Raw genomic sequence first — 14074 nt, forward strand, 5'->3', positions numbered from 1 at the left:
TTGCTGGAGATCGCTCTGGATCGCGGAGAAGATGCCGCCAGGAGCTGCTCCGGGCCGGGCGGCCCCGCTGTCCCGGAGGAACGGGGAATTCTCATCCCGTTCGCCGGAGCCGCTCCGAGCCCCGCGTGGCGCTGGCGGCGCGCTCTCGCTACGTCACTGGAGGGGCCGGAAGTGTTCCCTCACTTCCCGGAAGCGCGGCCGGAAGCACGTGTGCCGCGGCCATGGCGGATGCGGACCCGGCCGCCGCCGCCGCCGCCGCTACCCCCGTGCGGTTCAAGAGCAAGTGAGGGACCGGCGGGACCGGGCCGGGGCTGCGAGGGCGAGCGAGGGGCCGTGCCGGGCCGCGCCGCGCGAGCGGAGGCCCCGGGCCGCCGCCGCTCTGCCGTAACGGGGCCTCTCCGCGCGTCTCTTTCCCTTCCAGCTACGCCGCGACGCGCAAGATCGAACCGTTCTACAAAGGAGGGCGAATCCAGGTAATCCCGGCTCTGGACGGACACCTGGACATGCCGCGCCTCCCGGCTCTAACTGTCCCCGATCCCTTCTCTCCAGATAAGCCGGGATGGGAAGTTCATGTTCTGTCCCTGTGGGAGCAAAGTCAACGTCATCGATGTGGAAACCGGAGCTCTCCTGCACAGCCTGCAGCAGGTGACGGGCATCGGCCTCTCCCGCGCGTTCTCCGAGGCTCCCGCAGGGTTGTCTCACTGCGGATTTGAAGCTCCCAGGAGTGAGGAGTGCAGAGAGGGCGGGAACCGACCTGAACACAGGTTCTGGGTGATCCCCGAGCTGTTCTCGGTATCAGCAGAGCCGCGTAGAGAAGGGAGCTCCGAGATCTCTCCAGGGGTGGTTTGACTGTGGGATTTCCCTCCTGTTTTCCCAGGATGAGGAAGAGGACGTCACAGCATTCGTGCTCAGCCCTGATGATGAGGTGGGTTTGTGCTGGGGGCCGTGATCAGGGATATTCCATGGGGATATTCCATGGTGCCTTTCCACGGTTCCCTTCCACTCCCTGGGTGCTTCTCGAGATCCCCCTGGAGCCTCCTCAGGCCCTTCCCTGTGGGTCACACTCAGAGCTGCCCAGGGCCCGAGCTCCACCAGCAGCTCCCTGTGCTGAGTGGGGCTGACAGAAACCCAGCCCGTGTCAGTGACTATCGAGGATTGAGAGAGGGATGGGAAGACTGATCAGAATTCATTTTTACTGAGATTTCCATTGCTTATGTACTGTTCTAGGAAGGCTGGTAATTTTTTACTACAGTGATCAGGTTAAACATCACACAGACAAAACTCATACATGTCTTGCTTGCAGAAGTGGATTCAATCTTCTTTTCCCATCACCAGACTTAATCCAATCCTCCTGTACTCCTCAAAGCTCTGTTTGCTCTTGCCAAGGCACCTTGGGTTGTGCCAGTTGAGTCTGCAGTGCTGTGTCCTGTGCACCCCAGTAAGGCCGTCCCTGCTCTTGCCCTGCCGCTGTCCCCAGGTGCTGGTGACAGGGAGCCGGGCGCTGCTGCTGCGCCGCTGGCGCTGGAGGGAGCCCAGCTGTGAGCGCACCTGGCGAGCCGTGCACACCGCGCCCGTGGCCACCATGGCCTTCGACCCCACGGCCACCCTGCTGGCCACAGGTAGGAGCCACCTTGGGGTGACCCGTGGGATTTCTGCTCCTGGGGGACTCCCGAGGGCAGGGGTGGGAGAGGGGCGGGAGGAGAGAGCTCTCTCTCCTCCAGAGTTCATCCCAGGTGTCCTTCTCTTCCCAGGTGGCTGCGACAGCACCATTAAGGTGTGGGATATGATCAAACACTACTGCACACACAACCTGAAAGGATCCTCAGGAGTGGTACAGTAAGGGCGAGTCCTGTTTGTCATCTGTGCTGGGATACTGGGACTGATGGGGAATTCCTGAGTTAACGGAACATGAAGGTCCATTCCAAGCAGTTTCTGGGCTCTTCTTGGCTTTTGAGAGCAGAGTTATGGCTGATTCTGCCCAGAGAGTCAAAGTTTTCATGGAATCACAGAACTGTTGGGCAGGGACACCTCCCACTAGCCCGGGATGCTCCGAGCCCATCCAACCCATCCTGCTGTGGGATGTGCATTATTTAAAGGTTGGGTGGTTTATTCCTGTCCTGTCCCTCTCCTTCTGCCCAGCCTGGTCGAGTTCCACCCCGACAGCTCCCGCCTGCAGCTCTTCTCCTCCTCCATTGATTACAAGATCCGCATCTGGGACCTGAGGTCCAGCAAGTGTGTGGCAGTGCTGGACGGGCACTTCAGTGCTGTCACCTCGCTGGCGTTTGCAGATGGGAACACCCTCCTCAGGTACCTCCTGGCAGGGCTTTGACCTCCCTCCATTCACCTCCTGCAGGACTGGGGGATCCTGGAGGCTCTGGGCAGGTTCTGCTCTGAGGAGAAGGGGTGGTGCAAGTGCTCAGTGGGTGTCAGCACCTGTACATTGGAATCATGGAGTGGTTTGGTGTGCAAAGGACCTCAAAGCCCCTCCAGTGCCACCCCTGCCATGGGCAGGGACACCTCTCACTGTGCCAGGGTGCTCCAAGCCCTGTCCAACCTGCCTGTGTTTCTGGGAATATCCTGTGCTGGCACAGGGAATGCTGCTGCTCTCTCTCCCATGGTCTCTCCAGAGAGGTGTTGAGCTCCCACAGTGCCAAATTTGCACCCAGACCCAAGTAGAACAGGTTTAGCTAAACTAAAACTGAGCTTTTCATTTGCAGCTCTGGCCGTGACAAGATCTGCATGGTCTGGGACCTGGAGACCAGGCAGAGCAAACGAACTGTCCCTGTCTACGAGGTGAAATTGCTTTTTGTTCCTTCCTTTGAGGTCCTCTGTAGTTTCTAGGCCATGGTCTTCCTCTTTAGGGTCTGTACGTCGTGAAATCAGGTTTCTCTCCCTTGCCAGGGGTTTTCAGCTCTGGTTCTGTGCCTCTCTGACTCTTGCAGACCGTGGAAGCTGCTGTGTTGTTGCCTGAAGAGGGAGATTTCTCTCAGCTGGGTGTGAAGAAACAAGGGCTGCACTTTGTCACAGCTGGCAGCAAAGGTGAGTGTCACTTTTGAAGCCTGAAGGGTGGCACTTCAGTCACTGCTGCTATTCCTGGGCTGTGTGTTCTCCGTGTGGCAGGAGCCTTGGGTGGAGAGCAGAGCCTGCTCCTGAGTTCCTTGGGCAGGAGTGGGTGAGCAGGATGGAGCAGGCACAGTCTGATCCATTTAATATTCAAACACATTTATCTCTGTTTTCAAACTCAATGAGTTTGATTTGCACTGAAGAAACAAAACTGAGGCTTTTCCAGCCGCTGGATCCTGCCCAGTCTTGCCTTGGAGCTGTGGCTTTTCCCAGCGAGGTTTGGATGATGTTCCTTGGATATCCACTGTGCAAAGCAGTGGCTCTGCCATGATTTCCCTGCTTTTCCAGGCATCCTGAGGGTGTGGGAGGTGGCCACAGCTGCCTGTGTGCACACCCAGCCCGCGCCCTTCGCGCTGCGGGAGGAGCCGAGCGAGCGCAGCCTCTCCCAGTGCCAGTTTGTGCCCGCCAGGAATGAGATCCTCACCGTGTCCGTGGAGCACAACATCGTCTTCTACGACGCTCCAACCCTGCAGCTCAGGAAGCAGGTGACAACCCTCGGCCTCCCTTTCCCTGTATCCCTGCTCCAGGATCAGCTCCTGGGAGAGCTTTGCCCAGGGGCGCCCTTGGCTCCAGCCTGTTCTGGAATTGTTCCAGAGAATTCCACTGGTTTGTGCCCAGTCTCTGGTTGCCCAGAGATTGGGAACGAGAAAGCAGAACAGACTTAGCCAGAAGTGCCTCCTGTGTGTAGAAATTACACCCAGGATGAAATGAGAACCAGTCATTCCCACCTTCTCCTTCAGCTGCCCTTTCCCTCTTGGATTGTTTCCATTGCAGCTCGCAGGATACAACGAGGAGGTTCTGGATGTGAAGTTCCTGGGCCCTGGTGACTCTCACATTGTGGTGGCCACCAACAGCCCCCAGCTGAAAGTGTTTGAGCTGGCAACGTCCCACTGCCAGATCCTGTATGGCCACACAGGTGTGTGACAGCGCCAGCCTGGGGAGAGGGGAGCTCTTCCTTTATCCAGCTTCTCCTGGAGCTCTGGTGGGGAGGAGTCCTTGAGTTCTCGGTGCAGCAGCATCACGGCAGGTTTGGGAGTTGTGTGGAGAGAGGCTGTGTCCCATTGTCCCTGTCCCTGGCAGTGACATCAGTTTCAATGGCATTGAAGGTGCAGGTGTGTGACAGGCTCAGTCGTGTCCCAGACCTGTCCCCTGTCTCATTAACTGGGCTCATTAAGCACAGGGCTCATTAACTCACCCCTTTCTGTTGTCCCGTCTCAGCATTGCTCTGCACCCACCAGCTTTTATTGCTTCTGTTTAGAAACAATCCTGGCTTTGGATGTCTTCAGGAAGGGCCTGATGTTTGTCACCAGTGCCAAGGTGTGTCACTGTTCTCCATTTAATGAAACTCTTCATTCCTAGGGATCCTTGTGGGCAAAATGATATTATTTTTGGAACTCCAAAAAGGGCTTTTTGTTCATACAATCCCTGTCTGCTGCATGCCCAAATACAGGGTTCTCCCTCTATCCCTTTTCAACATTGTCCCTGGGAAAACTGCTTGTATTTTATTGGCCTGAAGGAAATGTTTCCTTCTCCAAACATCCTGGTCTGGTGTTAGAGTTCAGAAAAGTTGTTAGTATGAGACTGATGGGGGGAAAGGGGCCAAGAGCCCTGGTAGACACAAAAATAAATCTCTGATACAACCAGAAATGAACCTCCATGCTGGAACCCCAGAGTGGGGGCTGATCCTGTCACCTGCTGTGACAAAGATGAAAGTTCAGGCTGGAACATCGAGCACCAGTCGGGCTCAGGGGTGTGATGAAAGCACAGGGAACTGCTGACTTCCCAGCAAACCCAGGCATCTCTGTCCTCTCCCCCCAGGACAGAAGCATCCGTGTGTGGCGGATGGGCAGGGCTGGCAGGGTGACCTGCGTGGCCCAGGGCCTGGGCCATGCCCACGGCGTGGGCGCTGTCGCCTGCTCCAGGTAACACACGGGAGGGAGTGAGGGCAATGTCCTGCTGGGTGCTGTCCCCCTGCCAGCTGTGCTGCTTCTCATCCCTGCTCCCAGCTTCTCGTGGTGCTCCAGTGTGAAGGGATTGTGGAATGGGTTGGGTTGGAGGGGCCTTCAATCTCATCCAGTGCCACCCCCTGCCATGGGCAGGGACACCTCCCACTGTCCATCCTGGCTTTGGATACTCCCAGGGATCAGGGGTCGCTCTGAAATGGAAGAGCTTGGAAAGCCATGAAACCACTTTTCCACATCCCAGCAGTGGCTGAGTGTGGAGATCCCAGTCAGGGAGGAGAAACCCCTGAACTGTTTCCCTGCACTTGATTTCATTCCTGTCAGGCTGAAGGAAAGCTTTGTGGTGACCAGCAGCCAGGACTGCACCATCAAGATCTGGAACATCCCGGAATCCCTCACTTCCAAAGCAAAAGCAGCCTTGATCTCCAGTCCAGAGCTCCTCCATGCCAGGGTGACTGAGAGGGGCCATGACAAGGTACAGCTCCACCTGATCTTTTGGTGCTGCAGCCTCCGTTTGTTCCATGTCCTGGAGCCAAGGCCTGACCCTCTTTCTCCTCCTCTTGTGGCTTCCCCAGGACATCAACAGCGTGGCAGTGTCCCCCAATGACAAACTGCTGGCCACGGGCTCGCAGGACCGGCTGGCCAAGCTGTGGTCCTGCTCCGACTGCTCCCTGCTGGGGGTTTTCTCTGGGCACAAACGTGGCATCTGGTGTGTGCAGTTCTCCCCTGTGGATCAGGTCCTGGCCACCTCCTCGGCTGATGGCACCCTGAAGCTTTGGGGACTAAGGGACTTCAGCTGTCTGAAGGTGATGAGAACTTTGCCTCTTGCCCTGGGCAAAACCTTGGGGTTTGTTAAGGATTCTTCCAAAACTTGGAGCTTATTTCTTTGGGCGTTATGAGTAAATCTTTTTGGGTCTCTGCAGAGGCCTGGCAGAGGCCCTGGCACTGCTGAGCTTCCCTTCTGTTTTGCAGACCTTTGAAGGCCACGATGCCTCGGTGCTGAAGATCATCTTTGTGAGCCGAGGGGCTCAGCTGCTCAGCAGGTTTGTGCCTGCCCAGGGATCTGGGCAGATTCCAGAATTAAGGGAATATCTGAGCTCATCATCAGCACCAAGAGGGAACAGTCTTGTGTCCAAAGAATCTTTGGAAAGATTTATAGGAGGAGGCCATATTTAGGCCAGGCTTTCTGTAGAGGTTATTTTAATCTTCCTCTTCTGCAGTTGTTCCATGGATTCCTTGTGGCTGCTGTGGCATTGCTGGGTTGGGACAAACACAGGAGACAAACCTAAGGGTGCATCTTGCCCTCTACATTTTTGGTTAACTCCCCTGCTCTTTGGAAGGAATTGGGATGGGACAAGTTCATCTGATATTTGAGGTGGAACAGAGCAAGAATGGATCTGTCCAGTGATTCTTTCTGTTGTGTTTCTCTTCCAAAAGTGGCTCTGATGGTCTCTTAAAACTCTGGACAATTAAAACAAACGAGTGTGTCAAAACATTGGATGGTCATGAAGACAAAATCTGGGGCCTTCACTCCAACAAGAAAGATGACATGGTTGTGACAGCCTCCAGTGACTCCTGCATCACCCTGTGGCAGGTACAGCACGGGGGTTAGTTCCTCCCTGGTCAGTAATGGAGAGCTCAGGGTCTCACTGGCTTGTTTTTCATGTGTTCTCCTTTTCTGCCATTTGAAATTGGTTCAACAAGGCTGATCTTGGCGTTTGGGGTTTTATCCTGTTTATTTTTTTATAGGATGTGACTGAAATTGAGGAGAAAGAAGCACAGGCTAAACAGGAGGAGCAGATTATGAAGTGAGTTGATCTTGTGCCATAAAGAGCTGTGAAAGGCAAACTGTAGAGTGGAACTGTCCACACCTGGAGCCATCCAGCTCCACCTGATCCCAGTATTGGAATGAGGGAATTGAGGCTTTTATTGATGAGCACCATGTACTTCTTAACTGTTATTGCCAAATCTGCTGCTTTTTGTGTAGTTTTGGTTTTTTGCACCACCCAAAGATGGGTCTCACCCTTGCCCCTGATTTGTTTTCCAGAGAGCAAGAGCTTTCTAACCTTCTCCATGAGAAAAGATACCTCAAAGCTCTGGGCCTGGCCATTTCCCTGGACCGGCCGCACACAGTGTTGACAGTGGTCAAGGGTGAGTCCAGAGCGTGCTCTGAAGGCATTTCCTGCCCTCTCTCCTTTCCTGGACACCTTCTCCAGCTACTTCAGGGCCACAAAATCCAGTAATTAGTCTGAAAGCCTCAGTTTTCCCTAAGTGGCATCACCCACGGTGTCCCTGCTCTCATTTCTCTCTCCAGCCATCCTCAAGGAGCCTGAGGGGAGGAGGCACCTGGAAGAGAACATTGTTCGGCTCCGCAAGGATCAGAAAGGTTGGTTGCAGGGTTAAAGTACTGAAAGCTTTCAGGTCACAGGCTCATTTTATCACTGAAATTAGAACCCTACAATCCTGGAATGGTTTGGGTTGGGAGATTATCCAGTTCCACCCTCTGCCACGGGCAGGGACCCCTTCCATTAGGCCAGGACCTGGCCTTGGACACTCGCAGGGATGGGGAGCCCCAGTCCCTGTGTGGGAGCTGAACCTGTGTGAGAAGCCAGGGATGTTTTCCAGAGTGGGCTGTGCTGTGTGCCAGCCTGGCCAGGCTCCCTTTCCCCACAGAGGCAGTGCTGGCCTTCCTGGTGACATGGAACACCAACTCCCGAAACTGCCACGAGGCCCAGGCTGTCATGGAAACGCTCCTGAAGCACGAGGCACCCGACACCCTCCTGCAGTTCTCGGGAATTAAATCCGCTGTGGAGTCCCTGCTGCCCTACACGGGTGAGGCCCTTGGGGACAGGCGTGGCCTGGAGGTGCTGGCTTGGATCAGGGATCATGGAATGGTTTGGGGTGGGAGGGACAAGTCAGTGAATCCACCCCTGCCATGGGCAGGGACACCTTCCACCATCCAGCCTGGCCTTGGACACTTCCAGGGATCCAGGGATCCTCCCAGGGAACAATTCCTTCCCAATATCCCATCCATCCCTGTCCTCTGGCAGTGGGAAGCCATTCTCTGTGTGCTGTCCCTCCATCCCTTTTCCTGTACCCCTCTCCTCCTGCTGGAGCCCCTTTAGACACTGGAAGTCTCCCTGGAGTGTTCCCTTCTCCAGGCTGGACGTTCACTCCACCATCCAAGGCCGGGTTCTGCTGCCTCCCCGGTGACTCTGACCCTTCCCTCCCTGCAGAGCGTCACTTCCAGAGGCTGAGCCGGCTGCTCCAGGCTTCCACCTTCATCGAGTTCATGTGGCACAACATGAGGCTGGCAGATGTGGCCCAGCAGGACCAGGGCACTCTGTGACCCCCCTCCCACCAATTTCCAAAGAGCTCTTTCCCACCAGGATGGCAGCTGGATTTTTAGTTCCTGTATTTTATAATAAATGTTTTAATTTCTAAACCAAGTCCAGCATCCAGTCTCCTCAGGGATAAGTGAAAGGAAAAGGTAATTTCTTTTTGGCCAAGCTGAGGTTTGTGTTTTCAGACCCTGAATTTTCAGACTGACAAACAGCAGTTAATTTGGGATAAAACAGCAGAATCCCAACAAGCAGTTGGGATTTAAAGGATTCATGGAGCTGGGATCCCGCTTGGGCAAAGCAGTCTGGACCAAGGCAGGGGTCTCACCTGTGCCCACCCAAAGTTTAGCACCTGGGAGGGAGAGAAGCACAATTTAAATTTAAATTCCCCAAACAGCAAACCTTTAAAGCATAAAACACAAGCAGGTTTCAGAGATATTTACATGTATTTTATTTCATAGACACAATGTATAAAATTCAAACAATGCACACACCTCATAAATTCTTACAAAAATATTAACAGATACCTGGGAAAATAAGTACAATTAAAGCCATCAGTGTAAAGAAAAGTCTTACTTTTCCTGTAACTCTTTTTCTAACTCATTTCTAGCAAATGAGTTTAGGATTAGAATTGTGAGTCTCAGTAACTACCCAGTCCTCTGGAAAGAGGAATGTTTTATCAATAAACGTGACCTCTGTTCCCATCCCAGGTGGGACACAAGCTATGATTCTCCAGGCTGTGTTCCTGTGCCTGCACAGACATGGCTGGAAGGAATGGGTGAAGTTCCTCCCCAACAGGATTTTTTTATTCTCACAAGCATTCAGCAGATCCAGCCCATCCCTATATTCATGGCCTCTCCACTAACCTATTTAAAAATCCCCAAACCAAAGTCAAAAAGTTTTTAAAAAAATCTATAAAAAAGGGGGTTTGGTAACTGCCATCACACAGGAGCATCATCCCCAGTCCTGTAACTAGCTCAGGGTGCCAGGGGTCACCGAGGCACTCTGGTGCCACTCCTGTGCCCTCCACGGTGGCCGTGGCTGTGCCAGCTGATCCTGGTGTGGGGAATAACCCAGCCACGGCTGTGAAACGCTCAGGTACTGCAGGGCTGGGCAAGAACTGCCTCGGGGAGAACTCACTGAGCTCCGAGCCACCTCCAGCTCTGGATCCTCAAGTGACCCCACTCAGTCCTCTCCCAGCAGCTCCCGGTGGAAGCAGGGGGGTGATGGCTGTGTGTGCTCCTTGGAAGGGACAGTCCCACGGCTGCCGGGGTGTCGTGGCTGTCCCGTGTCCCCTCGGCGGGGACACTAATGCCGGCCGGGGATGGGCAGGGCCGGCCGCAGAGCCGACTGCTGCACGGCGCGCTTGGTGACGGTGCTGCAGCGCTGCAGGATCTCGTGGGCTGAGGGACGGGCCGGCACCTTGGGGACACCCGCGGCCAGCTCAGGGTCAGCCAGGGACGAACCGAGCTCGGCTGCGGAGGACTCCACAAAGCCGGAGTCATTCCTGCTCCTGAGGGCTGGGGATTTGCTGCTGAGCGTGGCCCGGCCGTGGCTCAGGGCAGGAGAGCCCCCGGCCTGCTCCACCTCGGGCAGGGATCGCGACAGGTCGGGCTTCCAGGCCAGCCGGGCGTCCCCGTCACCGCTGCTCGCCGAGCTCAGCGAGGAGGTGTCCAAATCCAGCTGCGGGGTGGAGCTGGCCCTGGGCAGGGAGCGGGATCTGCTCCTGGCAGGGCTCCCGTGGTGCGGCCGGGCCGGGCCGGGCTGGGGCACAGCCTCCCCCCGGGGCTGCGGGCAGCTCAGGTTCGGGCTGGACGCGTTGAGGCCGCAGCTCAGGATGGTCTGGAGCTTGTGGTGAGGGTTCTGGTAGGGCCGGAGGCACAGCGAGGGGATGTAGCCAGTGCAGCCATTGTACCTGAGGGCAGGGATGGAAAGAACAATGAGAAAACCCTTCCAGCACCTCGGGCCAAGGGGAGGGATTGAAGCAGGTTCGTGCTGTACATGGGGTGTGAGGGCAGGGAAACCGTCCCCAGCCAAGGACATCCAGCTCAGGGGGCTCTGTGCGGGATGCACAGAGGGGAGGAACAGCAAGCAGCTCCCTCAGGGAGCCGGGACTTTGGGAAAGCTTCCTCACCGGATCAGCCACCAGCCGTTGTGGGATCTCCTGAGCACCTCCACCACCACCCCCTGGTTCAGCGAGAGCTCGTCCGCCTTCTGAGCCTCGTAGGCCTGCGCCACAAAGTACAGGCTGCCTGCAGAGAGACGGAGAGGTTGAATTTCCCTTCTGGAGAAGATGCTCTGATCCCTGTGAGAGACCAGCCCAGCTGCAAGGTGACTGTCCCTGAGGGTGACTGGTTTGCACAGGGACCCCAAGCTGATCTATTTGACTTGGATATAAAGAAGATGTTTTTTACAAAAAGGGTGTGGATGCCCTGGAAGAGGTTGCCCAGAGAAGCTGTGGCTGCCCCTGGATCCCTGGAAGTGTCCAGGGCCATGTCCAAGGCTTTGGAGCAACCTGGGACAGTGGAAGGTATCAGGGCTGGAACTGAATGGGCTTTAAGCTCTCTCCCAACCCAAACACTCCATGATTCCACGACCCACAGGTGGTGGCAGAGCCAGCCTGGAGAGTCAGAGGTTTAGGCAGGGACTCCAGGCAGTGGGTAAAGTGGTGGGGTTTTGCAGAAGTCATGTTTTGAAGAGGAACAGGCTTACCCTCCTCGTCTGAGCTGAAGGCATTCTGGATGTCCTCACAGGCATCAAGCTCTTCCAGGTACGAGGCTGGGAACCAGGCTATCTGCTTGTCTGCATTTTCCACCAGCCACCAGCCTACAAAGAGGAAAAATACCCAGATTTTAACAGCCTGCAAGTCAAAACATGCCAATAATCCCTGGGTAGGGGACACAAGAGACAGGAGGGACATTCACTGTCCACCCAGGTCAGCACACAAGTGCAAACACCTGAACCCCTGACACTACCTCAGCATTTGCCTAGCTATGAACCCATCTGCCCATCCACCCCTGGCACTGAATCCTCCCAAACCTACCAGTCATGTCCTTGATTAGCACTTCCACAATCTCCTTCTGAGCCACTGAGAAGGGTTTGTTCTTTGTGTCTTTGGTTTCAAAGGCCTCGATGCAGCGGTGGCTCTGTGACGCCTGAGGGAGGGTGATGGAGAGGGGCTGGGGGTTCTTCTCCCTTCTGAATGCTGATGGCATGATCACAACACTGAAAAGTAAAGGTGCATGTCAAAAACTCGTGTGAAAGGTTGAGTTTAGTATTGATTTTGGTAAAATTTCTGCAGAGGGCTGAGAAATATTAACTTGGATTGAAGCACCCAGCTGAACTGCCCTGGAGTGTAACTGGTGTTTCCCTTCTATCCATATCCCATAACATTTCTGTTTCACAAACAAACAAAAAAATACAACTCATACTTCATACCTGTTTTCGGGGAAGGAGGGATCGAGGTCTTGAGTCTGTGCCTTGAAAAACTGGTTCACCTCTTCACCCCGGGAGATTCTCACATCTGTTTTCAGCAGCTCCTGGGAATACGTTTCCAGCAGTTTCAGGATCTCCAGGCACCGGTTCAGCTTCCCACCCATCCTCTGGTGCATAGTTATACCTTCAAAATAACAGGGGCACAGTTGGGATAGGACAGCAATGGATGCCTGGGGGCAGCATCTTCTCCCTGAACACTGGGGTGCCCTCACCCACCACCCTTCCTGTCCAAGCCCAAACCTTACGAAGTCACTGTCCCTGCCTCCCTGTCATTTTTAGCAGCTCCTGATACAATATTTTAACATCTAAAATTTCTGGTGTTTTCAGATGTACAGTTTCAAGAAGCTCTATGTCAATGTTTGAAGTGTACCATTAATTTGCCAAGTACAGCTTCTATTAAAAAAAAAGCCTTTCTGGGTCATTTTAAGTCTGTACTAGACCCAAACATGCTGAAGTGACCCAGCAGTGCCATGGCAGGGCAGGAGTGAGCCCTGATCTGCTCCAGAGGAAGGGCAGACTCAGAGGCTTCAGTCCCTGTCATGGGTTACGACTGTCCCCAGCCACTCTCATGTTTGTTGGTCCATCAGAGATTTGTCCTTACCTTTAAACCTGGGTAAACTCCTCAGTGACCCACTCTCAGTGGGGAATTTTCTCTTCAGCTCTTTCTAAAAGCAAGGAGAAGGAGAGAACAGTGATTCCTCAAAGCTGACACATGGCTAGGCTCCATCCCCTCCCCAGGACAGGAATCTTGGAATTTGAGGAATTGAAAATTCACTTACATGGAATTTCTTAAAGTCTTCAAATGTCCTGTAGATGAGAATGTTGTTCTGATCTGACCAAGACACAAACATCATGTAGTTCTGTGAAAAGGGAAAAGAAAAGCACTTTAATCATGATGTTCAATTTTGAATGCTTCCAGGCAATCAGCATTTGCTGTGGTTTAGTTGAGGCTTTTAATGTCACATTAAAAAATTAAATGAAACATTAAACCTACAAAAATATTTCCTTAATTTCATAACTCCAAATGGATAATCGTTGCTGAAACCAGGAGAATTTTACGGTGCTGTGACAGAAAGAAAGCAAAACACAAGATATTAAGCCCATTAAAAACCAAGTCCTCTTGTCCTAGACTCCTAGGCTCCAGTCCCAATACTGTGGGGAATAAGCAAGCATAACCCTGGAAGAGTAACTCAAAATCCTCTAGTCTCCCAATTTGTAAATTATATTTAAGGAGAATAACAGAGCCAAAAAACAAACAAACAAAAAGAATAAAAATTCACGTACCTTCTGTTTTCTGCACTGCATGAAGCCCACAGCCTTCACATCCACGGGGTACCTGTTGCAGCTCATCTTCCCCACGGCTGCTGCTCCTCCTTCGCAGGGAGCCAGAGGGATGTGTGAGGGCAGGATGAGAGCTGGAAGGATGGGAGCTGGAAGGATGAGCGCTGGAGGAAGCAGAGATGCTGCTCCAGCCCCGACTGCCGGGCTTAAATACCCTGGAGCAGGAGGCAGGGCAGAGGTGTTGCCGAGCTTCCTCCTCCGCCCAGCCACCGGGCAGAAATTCCGTGATTTGGCAAGCTACCGCGTACCTTTTACCTTTCCCCCCGCTTTTCACATGCAAATGCTGCCGGGTGCAGGCGGGCCGCAGTTCAGGGAGCCGCGGAGCAGAAACACATTCTTTTATCACATCCGAACCAGTGCCGGGAAGGGAGGGAAGGGAGCTGGGGCTGTTTGCCAGCGCTGGCGTAGAGTAGGTCACAGGGCCAGCAGCACCTGCCCCGAGATATTTCCGGGACACTTGTGAGGTTTTTATGGCTGTATTGCACGGACAGTCACCTGCAGTTCAGGCTGAGCTCACCAAATCGGCCCCCAAAACTGATTTAGAACATGGGTTGTAAAACATAGGTCAGGCACCATTTAATGTGAGTAATATTTGTTGCAAATATTTTTTTCCCTGCTTTGTCCCTGGTGCCGAGTTTCCTTACATAGATTTCTGACAGTTTTATCAATATCTCCATGGAGATGCCGATGTTATGAACAGACACATTCCCAGATGTAACTAAAAGACTGAAAACTCCTCAGGTATAAATATGTGATGGAAATTCAGCTCCGAGTGCTCTGCCCTGCATCCAGCCAGGTGTCCACACCCTCCCA

General features: G+C 53.8%; 2 protein-coding genes across 2 annotated transcripts; one reads left to right on the forward strand and one right to left on the reverse strand.

Annotated features, from left to right (window-relative positions):
• Window positions 1–187: 187 nt before the first annotated feature.
• TBL3 (transducin beta like 3) lies at window positions 188–8555 on the forward strand. Its single transcript, XM_063414119.1, has 22 exons — window positions 188–283; window positions 422–473; window positions 550–645; window positions 878–925; window positions 1478–1619; window positions 1752–1836; window positions 2140–2307; window positions 2718–2793; window positions 2943–3039; window positions 3412–3608; window positions 3898–4039; window positions 4382–4440; window positions 4942–5045; window positions 5409–5559; window positions 5660–5890; window positions 6057–6127; window positions 6522–6678; window positions 6834–6892; window positions 7132–7235; window positions 7399–7470; window positions 7758–7916; window positions 8321–8555. The coding sequence occupies exons 1-22, from the start codon at window positions 222–224 to the stop codon at window positions 8431–8433; spliced, it is 2445 nt and encodes an 814-aa protein (XP_063270189.1). The 5' UTR covers window positions 188–221; the 3' UTR covers window positions 8434–8555.
• Window positions 8556–8809: 254 nt separating this feature from the next.
• Window positions 8810–13846, reverse strand: NOXO1 (NADPH oxidase organizer 1). The gene is made up of 8 exons (XM_063414120.1): window positions 13205–13846; window positions 12700–12780; window positions 12522–12585; window positions 11864–12044; window positions 11469–11650; window positions 11138–11251; window positions 10560–10677; window positions 8810–10340 (listed from the first exon to the last, which is right to left on the reverse strand). Exons 1-8 carry the CDS (start codon window positions 13268–13270, stop codon window positions 9734–9736), a joined length of 1413 nt encoding a protein of 470 aa, XP_063270190.1. The 5' UTR covers window positions 13271–13846; the 3' UTR covers window positions 8810–9733.
• Window positions 13847–14074: the final 228 nt, after the last annotated feature.

This window comes from Prinia subflava, chromosome 17 (assembly GCF_021018805.1).
Source record: "Prinia subflava isolate CZ2003 ecotype Zambia chromosome 17, Cam_Psub_1.2, whole genome shotgun sequence".
NCBI classification, from domain to species: Eukaryota; Metazoa; Chordata; class Aves; order Passeriformes; family Cisticolidae; genus Prinia; species Prinia subflava.

Excerpts from the sequence above, each read along its gene's own strand:
- TBL3 (XM_063414119.1), top strand. The coding sequence starts at position 222 with ATGGCGGATGCGGACCCGGCCGCCGCCGCCGCCGCCGCTACCCCCGTG. Across the intron at positions 474-549 it reads ACAAAGGAGGGCGAATCCAG|ATAAGCCGGGATGGGAAGTT; the intron begins GTAATCCCGGCT and ends CCTTCTCTCCAG. Across the intron at positions 1,837-2,139 it reads GGATCCTCAGGAGTGGTACA|CCTGGTCGAGTTCCACCCCG; the intron begins GTAAGGGCGAGT and ends CCTTCTGCCCAG.
- NOXO1 (XM_063414120.1), bottom strand. The coding sequence starts at position 13,270 with ATGAGCTGCAACAGGTACCCCGTGGATGTGAAGGCTGTGGGCTTCATG. Across the intron at positions 12,045-12,521 it reads GAGTTTACCCAGGTTTAAAG|GTATAACTATGCACCAGAGG; the intron begins GTAAGGACAAAT and ends GTTATTTTGAAG. Across the intron at positions 10,678-11,137 it reads CTTCAGCTCAGACGAGGAGG|GCAGCCTGTACTTTGTGGCG; the intron begins GTAAGCCTGTTC and ends GTCTCTCTGCAG.